The following is a 17554-nucleotide window of genomic DNA, read 5'->3' on the forward strand; positions in this document are numbered from 1 at the left end:
TATATATATATACGTTATGTTCGCTTCAGTCCCCAGTTGTGTGCTGTAGGTCACACAAAGGAGCGTATGACGTCAACCTCCTCCAGATGTCACCTTGAGGTTACCTTGAGGTGCTTCCGGGGCTTAGCGTCCCCGCGGCCCGGTCGTCGACCAGGCCTCCTGGTTGCCGGACTGATCAACCAGGCTGTTGGACGCGGCTGCTCGCAGCCTGACGTACGAGTCACAGCCTGGTTGATCAGGTATCCTTTGGAGGTGCTTATCCAGTTCTCTCTTGAACACTGTGAGGGGTCGGCCAGTTATGCCCCTTATGTGTAGTGGAAGCGTGTTGAACAGTCTCGGACCTCTGATGTTAATAGAGTTCTCTCTCAGAGTACCAGTTGCACCTCTGTTTTTCAACGGGGGTATTCAGCACATCCTGCCATGTCTTCTAGTCTCATGTGATGTTATTTCTGTGTGCAGGTTTGGGACCAGCCCCTCTAATATTTTCCACGTGTAAATTATTATGTACCTCTCCCGCCTGCGCTCAAGGGAGTACAGTTTTAGGCTCTTTAGTCGGTCCCAATAGTTTAGATGTTTTACTGAGTGGATTCTAGCAGTAAAGGATCTCTGCACGCTCTCCAGGTCAGTAATTTCTCCAGCTTTGAAAAGTGCTGTCATTGTGCAGCAGTACTCCACTCTAGAGAGCACAAGCGTTTTGAAAAGTATCATCATCGGTATAGCATCTCTAGTGTGAAAAGTTCTTGTTATCCAACCTGTCATTTTTCTTGCAGTTGTGACGGCTACTTTATTGTGTTCTTTAAAGGTAAAGTCTTCCGACATGAGTACACCCAGATCCTTTACATTGCCTTTTCGTTCTATGTTATGATTTGCCTGAGTTTTGTACGTGGTTTCCGTTTTTATATTTTCATTTTTTCCATAGCGCATGAGCTGGAACTAATCTTCGTTAAACACCATATTATTTTCTGTAGCCCATAGAAAGACCTGATCTACATCTGACTGGAGGTTCGCCGTGTCCTCTATGTTGCCTACTCTCATGAAGATCCTAGTGTCATCTGCAAAGGATGATACAGTGCTATCTTAAGCCATTCTCGTCACATTCTCTCTTAAGATTGCTTAAGAACTACTTCGTTATTATGACTGATACATAATGACTATCTCCCGCCGATATAAACTGGTTATTACAAGCTCCTCCAATACGAGGCTCGCGTATATACACTTTTTTAATATGAACCATATTAACCGAAAATAACGAACCATATTAACCGAAAATAACGAACCATATTAACCGAAAACCCGAACCATATTAACCAAAAATAACGAACCATATTAACCGAAAATAGTGAACCATATTAACACATAATAATGTACCATAACATAATAGCAGAAAATAACGGAGTTGCTCTATTATTTTCTTACGTATTTATGCATGAAACTATCAAGTTATGCACATCTTTCAGCATGATAAATTTTAACAAATTAGTAGAACAAGATAAGAGTAAAGAGGGGTCGAAATATTTACCCAGTTCCACCTTACAATGTTAGTTTTTTCTCCAATATTTACACAGCAAGGTATCCATTATATATGCTACCATCGTGCCATTCACGGAGGGACTCTTAAAGACGCTGGGGCAATATCCAAGCCACTTAAGACTCGTACACGCCTCGCAAAATAGGAATCTTCATTTTGCTTCAGAAATTAAATAAAAATGAGTCTCGGGTAAATCTCATTCTCCGAAAATTGCTGCAAGATTATCATGGGAGAGAGAGAGAGAGAGAGAGAGAGAGAGAGAGAGAGAGAGAGAGAGAGAGAGAGAGAGAGAGAGAGACTCAGCCAAATTGTCAGATTACGGGATTGAATTTCTAAGGGGCAGGATCGACCCGTCAGCCGGGCGAGGACTTCATGATCAACATCTTAGACCTACTAAGACGTTTCTCCGTCTGAGATCCTCTCAGACGCGTACAATCTCTCTCTCTTAAGTGTCTAGAACAAAAAGAGAACATCGCCTAGGAACATAGTTCAAAGTGCGCCTGCGCCAACCACACCCCAATTCACATATAACTTTCCAGGTGAATATAACAGACCCAGGTGAGTAACAGACCCAGGCGAGTAACAGACCCAGGTGAGTAACAGACCCACGTGAGTAACAGACCCACGTGAGTAACAGACCCAGGTGAGTAACAGACCCAGGCGAGTAACAGACCCAGGTGAGTAACAGACCCACGTGAGTAACAGACCCACGTGAGTAACAGACCCAGGTGAGAACAGACCCAGGCGAGTAACAGACCCAAGTAACAGACCCAAGTGAGTAACAGACCCAGGTGAGTAACAGACCCAAGTGAGTAACAGACCCAGGTGAGTAACAGACCCAGGCGAGTAACAGACCCAAGTGAGTAACAGACCCAAGTGAGTAACAGACCCAAGTGAGTAACAGACCCAAGTGAGTAACAGACCAAGGTGAGTAGCAGACTCAAGTGAGTAACAGACCCAGGCGAGTAACAGACCCAAGCAAGTAACAGACCCAAGCGAGTTACAGACCCAAGCGAGTAACAGACCCAAGCGAGTATCAGACCCAAGTGAGTAACAGACCCAAGTGAGTAAGAGACCCAAGTGAGTAGCAGACTCAAGTGAGTAACAGACCCAGGTGAGTAACAGACCCAAGTGAGTAACAGGTCGAAGGACCCAGTAACAGGTCGAAGGCCCCATAATACACACATTATACCACACTTGTGTGATGAGTGGCACAAGGTGGCACTGAGAGCCACATCATGTCCGTGTTTCAGGTCGTCGGGAAGCGACACTGCGGCACTACGAGGCGGCCCTGAGGCTGGACCCGGAGCACACCGTGGCGCTGGTCAACACCGCCACACTCATGCTCACTCTACACAACAACAATCAGGCCGAGATGCTTTACAAGAGGTACGCCCGCACGCCCTTCTCATCCCTTTCTTTATTTCAGTATTACTTTTAGTGAGCTATAGTAGGTCTAAAATATATATATATTCTATATATATATATATATATATATATATATATATATATATATATATATATATATATATATATATATATATAATATATATATATATATATATATATATATATATATATATATATATATATATATATATATAATATATATATATATATATATATATATATATATATATATATATATATATATATATATATATATATATATATATATATATATATATTATCTAAACCAAAGATGCATCAAAAACGCCTGGAAATCGAAATGCTTCTGGACGATATCCATAAGCTAGAAGACAACAAAAAAGTCATCACCACTGACACACTTCAAGCTGAACTACTTGCAGAAGCAGGGAAAAAACGAGGAACATATTCATCTACAATCTTAACCCCACGACTCAAAGAAGCAGCGAAACAACTAAAAAATCTGAAAGACGTAACAATAAGAAAAGCCGACAAAACAGCAGCATATGTATTGATTCCTACCCATGAATACATGAACAAAATTAGCGACATCCTAAGTGACGACTCCAAATTTCAACGAATCACGAGGAATCCCGTAGAAGACCTTAAGCGGAAAGTAAACAAAACAATTACAGCAATCAACGCGAAGAAAGGTAGTGTGCATTTCAATAAACTTCAAGGCGACTATGGCTTAGGATATGCCTACGGCAATGTTAAGACGCATAAACCAGGTAACCCACTACGCCCTATAATCAGCCAAATACCAACCCCAACTTATCACCTGGCAAAGAAACTCAATGAACTCCTAACTCCATACACTCCAAGTAAGTTTAGTCTACAATCATCAGCAGATTTCCTAGAATTGATCAAATCTACCCAGCCCGATGGAATCATCGCTTCCCTGGACGTTGAATCCCTTTTTACCAACGTCCCAGTCGACACAACCATAGGAATGATACTGGACAGAGTATACAAAGACGAGAGCACCCCCAAATTAGACATACCTGAGCCACACTTGAAAAGTCTTCTCGAAGCATGTACAAAGGAAGCCCCTTTCATCAGTCCACAAGGAGACATGTATTTACAAATAGACGGAGTAGCAATGGGCTCCCCCTTAGGAGTTTTATTTGCTAATTTTTATATGGGAACCATCGAAGACAGGGTCTTCAGTAGCAGACAAAAACCAACTGTATACTGCCGTTATGCAGATGACATATTCGTAATAGTAAAAGACTCAGATGAACTATTTGACCTAAAAAGACACCTAGAGAGAGAGTCAGTACTCCGATTTACACATGAAAATAGTGAAAATAACAGTCTGCCATTCTTGGATGTACTAATAACAAAAACAGGAACCTCTTTAAGCACCAACGTATATACCAAGCCCACCAACATAGGATTATGCCTGAACGGTAAAAGTGAGTGCCCCCAAAGATACAAAGCCAGTGTTCTCAATGCTTATATTCGTCGAGCGCTTACCCACTGCTCTGAATGGAGCAACGTGAGTAGAGAGTTTGAAAGAGTAACTCAGGTATTGGTGAACAACGGATATAGCAACGCGGAAATAAACGCTGCTATAAGAAGACACTTGGACCGTTGGTATAATTCAGAACCTAGAACAGAAACCACAACACCCCCAATAAAATTATATTACAAATCAACCATGCACAGTGAACATATAAAAGAGGAAAGAATAATGAAAGAAATAATCCGTAAAGGAGTAAAAAGCACTACTCCTAACCAAAACAAACCTGATAATATTCTACAAAACCAAGAAGACTTCCGAACTCCTTATCAAAAACAGCCCGAAGCCGACGGAGAACCCTCTACAGCAGTCAAGCGTTGTATACATGTACACTTGCCCCCACGAAGGATGTAACCTTCAATGTAAGTACATAGGTATGACGTCGACCAAGCTGACGAGGCGTTTGACATGCCATCTTCAATCTGGTGCCCCTAGGAATCACATGAGACAAGCCCATGACATTACTCTAACAAGAGAAATGTTGAACAAGAATACTTGCATAATAGACAAAACCCAAGATTCAAGAAGATTACAAATTCTTGAGGCAATTCACATAAGAATAGAGCGACCTACCATGAACACCCAAATCACGGAACTATTTACTCTACCCACCATGAGAGTAAGGACAAGACAAGAACATATCGATGCCAACACAGAAGACAATGTCCAACATAACAGGCCAATTACGCTGGATTAATCTTTGTGTTTAAGATAGGAGATGCCTCGAGACACAAAAGAAGGTCACTACCAAAGATACCTTACAAGCAGAACTTATTGCGGAAGGAGGAAAGAATCGAGGCAATTACAGTAGCACCATACTGTCCCCCGAGCTCAAAGCGGCAGCTAAAAGCCTTCGTGAGAACAAGGAGATAGTTGTCAGGAGAGGCGACAAGTCGCCAATATACGTCATTCTTAAAAAAGACGAATGTCTGGCGAAAATGAACCTCATACTCTCTGACCAAACTAAATTCCAAAGGGTAACGAAGGACACTACAGCCGAATTGAAAGCAAAGGTCAACAAACTGATCGAAACTGTGAACGCCAAGAAATCCGGACTCCACCTGCCCTAGATTATTGGGGAATATAAACCTGGATATGCGTATGGAAATGTCAAGACACACAAGCCTGGAAACCCACTTCGGCCAATCATTAGCCAGATACCCACACCCACGTACAGACTAGCGAAGCGACTTAACGGCCTGCTGACTCCTTATGTCCCTTGCGCCTTCAGCCTGAAGTCTCCAAAGGAATTTGTTGACTTACTGCAGGGCACATGGGCCACAGGGATAAGAGCCTCGTTGGACGTAGAATCACTGTTCACCAACGTACCTGTGGACGAGACAATCGGGATGATAGCCGACAGAGTGTATCGTGATCCAGCCTGTACTCCTCTTGACATACCAGAAAATATTCTAAGGAAACTACTCCAAGCTTGTACTAAAGAGGCACCCTTCTTGAGCCCGGATGGGCACATGTATAAGCAAGTAGATGGGGTCGCCATGGGTTCTCCCCTAGGTGTCCTGTTTGCAAACTTCTACATGGGTACCATCGAGCAAAAAGTCTTAGTCGACATGAACTTGAAACCAGCCATATACTGCAGGTATGTTGACGACATTTTTACACAGGTACCTGATGTCAGACATCTGCAGGAGCTGAAGGAGGCGTTTGAGCAGAGTTCCGTGCTGCGTTTCACTTACGAGATGGAAAAGGATGGGAAGCTGCTCTTTCTAGATGTAACAGTCATGGAAAAGAGCGGAGGTTTCCACACTGCAGTCTACACTAAGGAAACGAACATAGGAATGTGCCTAAATGCCAACAGCGACTGCCCAGACAGGTACAAGAGGAGTGTTGTTAACGCATATGTCGACCGTGCTCTCAGCCACAGCTCAGAATGGAAGCAAGTCGACGAAGAACTCTGTAGGGTAAGGCAGGTCCTAGTCAACAACGGCTTCTCCAATGGTTTCGTCGAAGACATCATAAGAAGGAAAGTGAAACGCCATGCAACCTCTGAAGAGACAACTAACACAACACCTATACCCCCTATTAGACTATTTTACAGGAACTTCTTTTCCACAGCTCATAAAACGGAGGAAAGGGTCCTGAAAGATATTGTTAATAGAAACATTATCCCTACAGACAAAAATCAGAGGATACAACTGACGATTTACTATAAAACCAGAAAAACGGCCAGCCTACTCATGAGAAACTCTCCAGACACAAAGCAGAATGCTTTAAAAGAGACCAACGTCGTCTATGCCTTCAAATTCCCTCTTAGGGACTGTAAGCTTCAAAAAACCCAGTATACAGGCAAGACAACAACATCTCTTTCTAGGCGTTTAACGATGCATAAGCAACAGGGCTCCATTAAGGAACATATAATCTCTTCCCACAACCAAACCATCGCCAGAGAAATCCTAGTAAACAACACAGAAATCATCGATAGATACAGCGATAACAGGCGGCTTGACGTTTGCGAGGCACTACACATTAAAAAGTCAAAACCAGCAATCAACAGCCAATTAATACACAACTATATTCTACCCACCTCAAGACTCCGCTCCAATATAGAAGCATCAAGAAATATGGACCAATAGGCTTTCTACAATCACTTCCATTCAATACCCATTGTTTCGTGTTCTGTCTTATGTTGATGAAATTAATACCCTATTAATACCACCTCACCCCATCCACCTCACTCAAATGTAGATATAAATAAATCGGAGATGTGTAAGTTCTATTCAGTTGTGTATGTGGAAACTAAAGTCTTTGAAAATGTAATAAGCTTTACGAAACGCGCTCAAGTGTCGCATCAGACTAGAAATAAAAATGAATTTTGGAGAATTGATTTTTGAATTACCACCATCAGTGAAAAGAAATGTACGAAAGATCGAGAAAATTTGTGTTAGAATTATTAATCTTACTTTTTTGGTCATATTTAATAATATATGTCTACAGGAAAGACTGCTACCAAAATATACTAATATATATATGAATCAATACATTAAAACGAGAAATTAAGAAAAAAATCCCAACCCACACATATGATACGAACACTTATTCGTTTATTCGTCTCCAAGACACTTCAAAACATAGTCGCTTCATACGTGCAGGTTGGGTTAATATTTTGACTAATATTTTTTTTACCTTCTTATAATTACTTCATTAATTATTAATAATTATTAATATTTAATAATTAATAATCATTAATAATTAACTATTAATAATTACCTTCAAGCAATTAACAAATCATTTCTCTTTTCAATTTATGCCGGGGGCCACGCCAGGGAAACTTGCTTAGCCTGAAAACACGTCTCCACATTAATGACCTCAGTTCCTTACGTAACACTGAACACAAACTTACATGGAAGCCATTCTTGAACAGTGAACATTGTGTTTAGACAATGATACATCCCATCAGAAGGAAGAGAAGGAAATGCAGGCTATAGGTAAGGGAGGGAGATACAGATTGTAGGGAAGGGAGGTAGGGAGATACAGACTGTAGGGAAGGGAGGTAGGGAGATACAGACTGTAGGGAAAGGAGAAAGGGAGATACAAACTATTGGGACAGGGTCAAGTTCTTTCCTATTCACTGTTCCATTTAAATGTTAGGGAGATGACCCTGCCTCTCATGTCTGTCCCCCATCCTGGAAAGACATGTCTGTCTCCGCCTCTTCTCCCTCAATCTCTCTCAATCGTTCACAGAGAAACAGACTTACCTCCAACCCGCAGTCAATCAGACAACACGTTCAAAGTCCGCATACCTTCATCTCACAACCATAATCGCCAAAGAATAACTAGCAGAGCAGCTACTGCTGATCTCCACAATACCACCACTACTACTACCACCTCCCACACTACCAGTCTCTACCTTTCTCTCACCCCTGGATGATGATTTATGATGGTGGGGCCTTGTACAGGGCGCTGGCGGTGGCCTGGGAGGCGGAGATCGGGGAGAGTCTAGGGAAGCTGTATCTCAACACTGGTCGCCTGGAGGAGGCGGAATCTACCTTCACCAGCGTCCTCACCCGCCATCCCCACATGCTCTCCTCCACCGTGTACCTGGTGAGTTAACCCGTCTTCTGCTTCACCCACTGGTGTGTTGTTTAGATTTGTATTTACTATTTGTGCCTGCAGAATCGAGCTATTAGGTCTTGAACCCCGCTTTTCTTACCAATATATTTTCCTCTATTATGTCTATTACATATATTTCTCTCTTACACATTCACACACACACACACACACACACAGAGGAAGCGGCCCGTAGCAGCTGTCTAATTGCCAGGTACCTATTTACCGCTAAGGGAACGGGGGCACCAGGGTGAAAGAAACTCTGCCCATCTGTTTACGCCTAGGCCGGGGGAAAAAAAGTGCGTGCGTGTGCGCGCGCGTGTGTGTGTGTGTGTGTGTGTGTGTGCGCGCGTGTGTGTATGCGCGCGCGTGTGTGTGTGTGTGTGCGCGCGTGCGTGTGTGTGTCTCTTTGTCTCTGCTTCTCTCTTTCATTTTCGTGTCCACTCTCACGTGATAGCATATTCGTGTTACGCTTAACCTTAGTGAATTCTTTAGACGTCATATTTGGTCAAAATGAAAGCAATTCCCACCAAGCATGACTCACAACGACCGTGTAATTCCAGCGAGCGTGAGCCCGCCACGAGCCCGCCGCGAGCGTCAGCCCACCGCGAGCCTGAGCCCGCCGCGAGCCTGAGCCCGCCGCGAGCGTGACCCCGCCGGGTGTGGAACCGACCTGTGAGATTTATATTTATTTAAATTATATGAATTTATATTTACGTTAATTCGTATACTTCGATAGCAATTTGTATAATGATAAGTGGACTGTATTTCTGCAATAATCTCATAATCTCACATATCGATCCTCTACACATTAGGGGGGTTTATATAAATTTAATTTATATATATGCAGCCTATCAAACTACAGTATTAGACTACATACATTGAAAGGGTTCCTTATCTTATTGTACAGCAGGTTAGTCCACCAGGTATAACTAGGGTGTAGACTCCACATTTTCCCTCTTTGAGGTAGCTTCCATCACCCTGGTAACTGATGCACAAAAGATACTTCCTCGTCTTGACCTGTCAAAAGGGCGCTAGCTGTAAAGCCAGATACCTATATATGACAGGTATATCAGAGAAAATACTGTACATGGAACAATAAAGACCTGGCTTAATTACCTTTAGTTTGAGGCTATCTCGTGCTCTAACCGATTAACCCTACCCAATGACATTAATGGCCACTAATGATAGATAATGGGTTTCGGAAAGAACACTTAACTTGATTTGTTGACAGCGTGTTGAAGATGGTACACCTTTGGTTTCCATAACACTACGTCCAAGTAAAATTAACAGGGGCCGTATTTGCTCCTGTGAGCCTCTGGTCTAGTATAAACAATGGCAATGTCTAACACTCCATACTATTGACGCTACTGGCCGACATTGTCCAGATATGATAGGAGCCGAATTTGCTCCACACGTCTCGGAGGTGACAATAACAATGGCTGCCCCTCCTTCCTCACTGACGCCTGGCCTACATTGTCCAGATGTCAATAAGTGATAGAAGGGTCACATTTACTCTACTTTAATATTGATAATTAAGTTAATTTATATGAGATGTTTTATGATGGTAAAGTCCAAAGACTAATGTATTTAAGAATAATTCCCACCATAATAGGTGAAGAATTTAAAATAGTATGTGGTGATGATATCCCGTTTTCTATAGACGGTAATTCCACTACAAGTTACGTTTTCTATGGTTAACTTGTGTATACAATGGCAGCAATATTATCTGCCTGTATGTTATATTAAATGCTGTCGGATTTTCCGACACCGGGAGCGTCAGCCCGCCGCGAGCGTGACCCCGCCGCGAGCGTCAGCCCGCCGCGAGCGTGACCCCGCCGCGAGCGTGACCCCGCCGCGAGCGTCAGCCCGCCGCGAGCGTGACCCTGCCGCGAGCGTCAGCCCGCCGCGAGAGTCAGCTTGCTATTCGTTTGCCTTTTTCGGGTAGAAGGTAGACACAGTAGTCGCTTCTGTATATATTTATTGACTGAGATAGCAAGGTATATATCTGCCTAGCCGAGGTCCTTCTACTCTGAGTCTGTGAGGATAACTGAGGCTGCTGGGAGCATCGCTGATGCTCCTCTGTCTGGCATGACGTCAGAGGCCTACTCGCCTGTGATTGGTTACATTTCAACTGACAGAATTTGAGTATAACACCGCTCGGACACGCTACCAAGTCGACGTCCCTTGTCGACAAGCTCTGGCTAGCTATATAGTTACAATGATACTGAAAGGACCTCGGTGGCATACAATAATGGCTTACATGTGAAATTTGCATAATAAAACATTGAAAGAAGATCAGGTGTGCGTAATACTAACAACTCGGCATATATGCACCAAAAAGAAAAAATTCATCATAATAGGTGAAAATCATGGTAACAATGCTTTGATTAAACCAGACTAAGCACAGCAATTGAGAATATAAAAACTGGAAGTGCAATTGCAAAATTTCATTAAAAAGATTCAACACAACAAGTGGCAATGCAAGAAATATGTATGTAGCACATAAACTGGACACAGGAATGTATATAACTGCTATGGTAAAAATTTAAAATAAAATGCTTAAAGGATAAATTTCAAGTTAGGTCTGGAGAAATATAAAAAAAAATTTCTATGTTCTATTGTCTATGGAAATCTCAAAAACAAATTTCTATTATGCAAAATAAACTGCTAGAAACAATTATTTCTTACTTCTCTCACCTTTGAATTCACTAATGACACTAGTAACAATGAATAATGGAATCATATGCAGGGAATATTGAAATGTCTCAGAGAAACTGTGGGCCTCTGGAGTACTAAACCGGCTCCAATATTTAACAAGTCACTGAAAGATTAATTCATAAGATATTTTGGATATATTTACGTTAAACCTCATTAATTCATAGCACACGATATCTTAGCTCATATTTACTTAACTCAGGGCTGCAGGATTTGCAATATAACAGTGGCCAAAACGAAAAACGGTGACCAGACGTGTGAAGAGGACCATGTGAGGGCTTGTTTACAAACTGGTGTGATGGTAGCGCTCCTGGCGGCGGTGGCGCGAAGCTCCGTGGAGACCCCCAAGCTGGGAATTGATGTTGGGAGCGCGAAGATAAACTCGGAGACGACGATATTGCGACGATGGCGGTGGAGAATACAATTTTCTAGGAGAAGTTCACACAAAACGATGTAGCAGGGGCTGGTGGCGAGGTGTGTGAGCTTGAGAGGGAGGCAGGGTGGCGACACTAGTCAAACAATTGTAGTCTTTTTTTTCACCAATTCCTCTTGAATAACTGTACAACACCCACAATAATCAGTTGATACTTGCGACGATGGCTGACCACGATTTCAGTAGCTTGAACACTCACAAAGCTTAGATACTGTCAGCTTGGGCGGCGGCGGTGGTGGGTGCAGGTGGTTCCCACGTGGTGGCGCGAGATTCAAAAATGGCTGGCGCGGAAGCTTCCTTCCTCCTCACTGATGAATGAGCGTTCTCACAGGAAAATATTGACCCTTACTTCTGAAACGTTGGCCTGGAGTAGTGGTTGATGGCAGGACCCCGGTCTGGCACAATATTTGATGCGTGGGTGGCAGGATGGCGGCTTATGGCGGTGGCGGTGGCGGCGGTTATGGCTGGAACACGAGGCGATGCTGGGTACTTGAACTTTCGTTTCCAGAAAAAATTTCTGGGTCCCACTGCTGCTACCAGTATTCGTTTGCCTTTTTCGGGTAGAAGGTAGACACAGTAGTCGCTTCTGTATATATTTATTGACTGAGATAGCAAGGTATATATCTGCCTAGCCGAGGTCCTTCTACTCTGAGTCTGTGAGGATAACTGAGGCTGCTGGGAGCATCGCTGATGCTCCTCTGTCTGGCATGACGTCAGAGGCCTACTCGCCTGTGATTGGTTACATTTCAACTGACAGAATTTGAGTATAACATTGCCGCGAGCGTCAGCCCGCCGCGAGCGTCAGCTTGCCGCGAGCGTCAGCCCGCCGCGAGCGTCAGCCCGCCGCGAGCGTCAGCTTGCCGCGAGCGTCAGCCCGCCGCAAGCGTGACCCCGCCGCGAGCGTCAGCCCGCCGCGAGCGTCAGCCCGCCGCGAGCGTCAGCCCGCCGCGAGCGTGACCCCGCCGCGAGCGTCAGCCCGCCGCGAGCGTGACCCCGCCGCGAGCGTCAGCTTGCCGCGAGTATAAAGACCCACCTCTGACCTTCTCCACCATCACCCCTGAATTGTGGCTAGAATTTCAGCTTTCAAAACCAGCTGGGAAGTATCGTGTCTGCCGGCGCGTAAGATTAACTCATTTTGCAAGAATGTTTCATGGGAAATAAAATGTAGTAGGTTTTAAACATTTATTAAAAAGTGATGTTCAGGTGGAGAGTTTGGCTGGAGGGAACGTGTGATTTTTTTGATCATGTAAATACAATATATATATATTCGTTGCAAATACAATGGTGTAAATACAATATATTCGTCAGAAGGTTGAAAAACGTGCGTCGTATCCGCCAGCAAATACGGTATTAACCTTTTTAAATAAAAATTAGTTCGCGTTTTTCTCTGAAGAAGACTCAATACCGAGAGACTATGAATGCATTCAATGCAAGTTTAATAATTAAAAATGCTATTTTTAAGCGCGTAACTGGCTGGTCTTGAATTTGTTTTTCTTGTTAATAATCTGAACACTTCTCTATCGTATTTCAAGCTCCAATAACATACAATATTTAAACTTCCCAAAATAAAGATTTTCAAAGGAAACCTTAAACGTTTGCTTAATATTGGTTGTAAATCTTGCAAATGTTGTGTAAACACGGAGCGCCTCGGGTAACGCGCACGGATTGCGAATTGTGAAATCAGGCGCTTCCCGAGTATATAGGAACAGGTGCCTACACGCCTTCCTATTGGCTACCAGCCACTCCCACCATGGCACTCTGCCATGGTCTTGTACCCACCTGTATTTAGCCACAAAGTTCGGTATTTATCTAACTCAATTATCTACGGATGCGTGTGCAACTGAATCAAAGCACTGAACTAAAACAATGTTCAATGGACGAGGGTTAGGATTGTGTTCACCATGATATGTTCACATCTATGTGAGCACATCTAGGTGAGCACATCTAGGTGAGCACATCTAGGTGAGCACATCTATGTGAGCACATCTAGGTGAGCACATCTAGGTGAGCACATCTAGGTGAGCACATCTAGGTGAGCACGTCTAGGTGAGCACATCTAGGTGAGCACATCTAGGTGAGCGCATCTAGGTGAGCACATCTAGGTGAGCACATCTAGTTGAGCACATCTAGGTGAGCACATCTAGGTGAGCACATCCATGTGAGCACATACATGTGAGCACATCTATGTGAGCACATCTAGGTTAGCACATCTATGTGAGCACATCTAGGTGAGCACATCTAGGTGAGCACATCTAGGTGAGCACATCTAGGTGAGCACATCTAGGTGAGCACATCCATGTGAGCACATACATGTGAGCACATCTAGGTGAGCACATCTAGTTGAGCACATCTAGGTGAGCACATCCATGTGAGCACATCTATGTGAGCACATCTAAGTGAGCACATCTAGGTGAGCACATCTAGGTGAGCACATCCATGTGAGCACATACATGTGAGCACATCTATGTGAGCACATCTAGGTGAGCACATCTCGGTAAGCACATCTATGTGAGCACATCTAGGTGAGCACATCTCGGTAAGCACATCTATGTGAGCACATCTAGGTGAGCACATCTCGGTGAGCACATCTATGTGAGCACATCTAGGTGAGCACATCCATGTGAGCACATCTAGGTGAGCACATCTAGGTGAGCACATCTAGGTGAGCACATCCATGTGAGCACATCTAGGTGAGCACATCCATGTGAGCACATCCATGTGAGCACATCTAGGTGAGCACATCCATGTGAGCACATCTAGGTGAGCACATCCATGTGAGCACATCCAGGTGAGCACATCCATGTGAGCACATCTAGGTGAGCACATCCATGTGAGCACATCTAGGTGAGCACATCTAGGTGAGCACATCTAGGTGAGCACATCCAGGTGAGCACATCCAGGTGAGCACATCTAGGTGAGCACATTTAGGTGAGCACATTTAGGTGAGCACATTTAGGTGAGCACATTTAGGTGAGCACATCTAGGTGAGCACATCTAGGTGAGCACATCCATGTGAGCACATCCAGGTGAGCACATCTAGGTGAGCACATCTAGGTGAGCACAGCAATGTGAGCACATCTAGGGGAGCACATCCATGTGAGCACATCCATGTGAGCACATCTAGGTGAGCACATCTAGGTGAGCACATCCATGTGAGCACATCCATGTGAGCACATCCATGTGAGCACATCCATGTGAGCACATCTAGGTGAGCACATCTAGGTGAGCACGTCTATATAAACAAACATTCTGTCACACAAATATGTCATATTACGAGAAGTGTTTTTCTTCAGTCAGAGGCATAATTCTGTCATCTCCGCTTGTGAGTTATGACAGGAAGCTACGTGTGGCCTTGACCGGAGGTCACGTGTGGCCTTGACAGGAGGTCACGTGTGGCCTTGACAGGGGGTCACGTGTGGCCTTGACAGGGGGTCACGTGTGGCCTTGACAGGGGGTCACGTGTGGCCTTGACAGGGGGTCACGTTTGGCCTGACTCGCCGTCATACCTGTCAATCTCATCAAATTTTATGGCCCCGAGCCTGTTTCCCGACAAAATAAATGTCTCGCGTTTATACACAATAAAACATAGAGGCGGATACTGGCGCGTAAACTTTAAACTAAAGTTACCGACGGATTATACGTAGATGTGAGCTCCTTGGTGGTGCATGGCGACCAGTGCTTGTCATCCTGGGGCCAGATTCACGAAGCAGTTACGCAAGTACTTACGAACGTGTACATCTTTCCTCAATCTTTGACATCTTTGGTTACATTTATTAAACAGCTTACAAGCATGAAAACTTCCCAATCAACTGTTGTTATTGTTATAAACAGCCTCCTGGTGCTTCGGAGCTCATTAACTGTTTAATAATAATAAACTAAACCTCCAAAGATTGAGAAAAGATGTACAGGTTCGTAAGTGCTTGCGTAACTGCTTCGTGAATCTGGCCCCTGATTCTCGCTACCTCCTCTCTCCTGACGCAGGCGCGGGTGAAGCTTCAGCAGAGGAGCTACCTGGAGAGCGAAGAGCTGCTGCAGAAGGTGCTCGACCAGTCCCCCGGCCACCAGGAGGCGCTCTTCCACCTCTCCCTCCTCTACACCCACACCAACCGCACCCAAGACGCTTTCACTCTCGCCCAACAAGCCGCCCACAACTGCTCGAGGCCGCCCTACCTCTGCGCCCGTCTCCACGCCCACTATGGAGACCTCCTCAACGACAGACATAACGTAGATGAGGCCGCCCAGGTAAGATCTTTCATACCGTGAGCATTATTAGGACCCTGCAGCAGTTTCTCACAGTTACCAAAATTGTATAAAGGTATCCGACGGTAATAATAAGTTAATAATGAAATACGTCAAGAAGTGACACATACTGCAGGAGGAAATACTACACCAGGGTACATGTACACTATATTATGTTCTGGCAGAGTTACCTGCTAGCAGTGGAGTTGGAACCGACGCTCACCCACCCGCACATCAACCTGGGGGCCCTCTACCACGCTAAGGTCTGTTCCACTTCCCTCTTCAACTCGTAATAATGTTCATGTCAAACTTCCTTCCCACCACTGGCTCCCTTAACACTGTTTATATCTCCATATTGGCAGTAAGGTGTGGTATAGAGTCTGTTTAACGTGACTCAAAGTAAGCTTTAGTAATGCTATGCCTCATTAAACCTACTTCTCAGGTTATTACTTTTATGCCACCGTATAAGGAGTTGTTTGTGATATGATGATATGATGACTTATGGCCGAACTGATGAACCTTCAAGGTTCTCTCAAGAGTTCATTTACTGTACTGTGGGTTCTTTACCTTCACCTGCGCTGGGGTTAAGGCGCCAAGGGGAACACCTTACACTCTCAGCCACTGAGGCACCGAGAGTGATGCCTGGCTCCCCAGGCCACTCCCATCCATCACTAGCACACACTAGTCACGGCTCGCCCTATTTAATCAATTCCAAAGCTATTGGGCAACGCTCCAGTCATGAACTTAAATTTCAATTAAAAATTTTGGAATGTATAGGCTGTAAGAGAGTAAATTATGTACGTCTTGAGAAGCATTAGAGAAAGTATAAATATTATGAAGATATCAAATTATTATTAATCTTACAACTATTAAATAACCAGACACTAAGCATTTGTGTATCTAGTAAATACTACTTACACTGCACCTGGCTAGATCATTCTCATGTTTGTGGTTTCTAAACCAATAAAGAGCTCCTTACCTTCACTAGTCTCCTCCGTCGCACAGTGAGGTTGTAGGCATCGTCTCTACCATCACTTATAAAAAACAGAGAAAACAAAAATCATTAGCTTTTCCAAGCGTAAATCCTAATGCTGCTCCTCTCTCTCTTCCCCCGCCAGGGCGACTACACCCGCGCCTGGAGACACTACCTGACGGCGCACGGGCAGGAGCCCTCCAACACCCTCCTGCTGGAGAACATGGAGAAGCTGAGACGGGCACAAGACCTCCAGGCACCCGCCAGCATCCCCCACTGCCTCAACAAGTCCTGATATACATTCCAAGACCCAAAGGTCTCACTCAAATCCTTTCTGAGCACTATTTTAGATTAATTGACTTTTATAGAAACGGATCAGAATTTGTTTATCATTTCCCCAACACTCGCTACACCTTTGTTCTTTACCGCTATATCCGGGCAACAGGTGTGGGAATGTGAGACCAACTAAGCTCTAGTTCTAACATAGCCAACCGAAATGTTCTTAATTGGATAACATAATACTGTAAAGTATTTACTTGCTGTAGGTACATGAAGTAAATAATGTAATGTTGTAGTGAGAAATGCGACCCATCACAAGGGAAAATTTGGGCGAGAGCGCGCACCAGGAGACCAACAGAAGGG

At 44.2% G+C, this 17554-nt stretch overlaps 1 protein-coding gene across 1 annotated transcript in view; it reads left to right on the top strand.

The window, feature by feature from the left end:
- The window catches only part of LOC123751926 (protein O-mannosyl-transferase TMTC1), a 29552-nt gene extending 12311 nt beyond the window's left edge, over positions 1-17241 (top strand). Inside the window, exons 5-9 of the mRNA XM_069336925.1 lie at positions 2782-2917; positions 8399-8543; positions 15682-15942; positions 16125-16202; positions 17058-17241. Coding sequence (XP_069193026.1) covers positions 2782-2917; positions 8399-8543; positions 15682-15942; positions 16125-16202; positions 17058-17207 — 770 coding nt within the window. The 3' untranslated portion in view covers positions 17208-17241. The remainder of the gene's footprint in view (positions 1-2781; positions 2918-8398; positions 8544-15681; positions 15943-16124; positions 16203-17057) is intronic.
- Positions 17242-17554: the final 313 nt, after the last annotated feature.

Source organism: Procambarus clarkii, chromosome 4 (genome assembly GCF_040958095.1).
Source record: "Procambarus clarkii isolate CNS0578487 chromosome 4, FALCON_Pclarkii_2.0, whole genome shotgun sequence".
NCBI classification, from domain to species: Eukaryota; Metazoa; Arthropoda; class Malacostraca; order Decapoda; family Cambaridae; genus Procambarus; species Procambarus clarkii.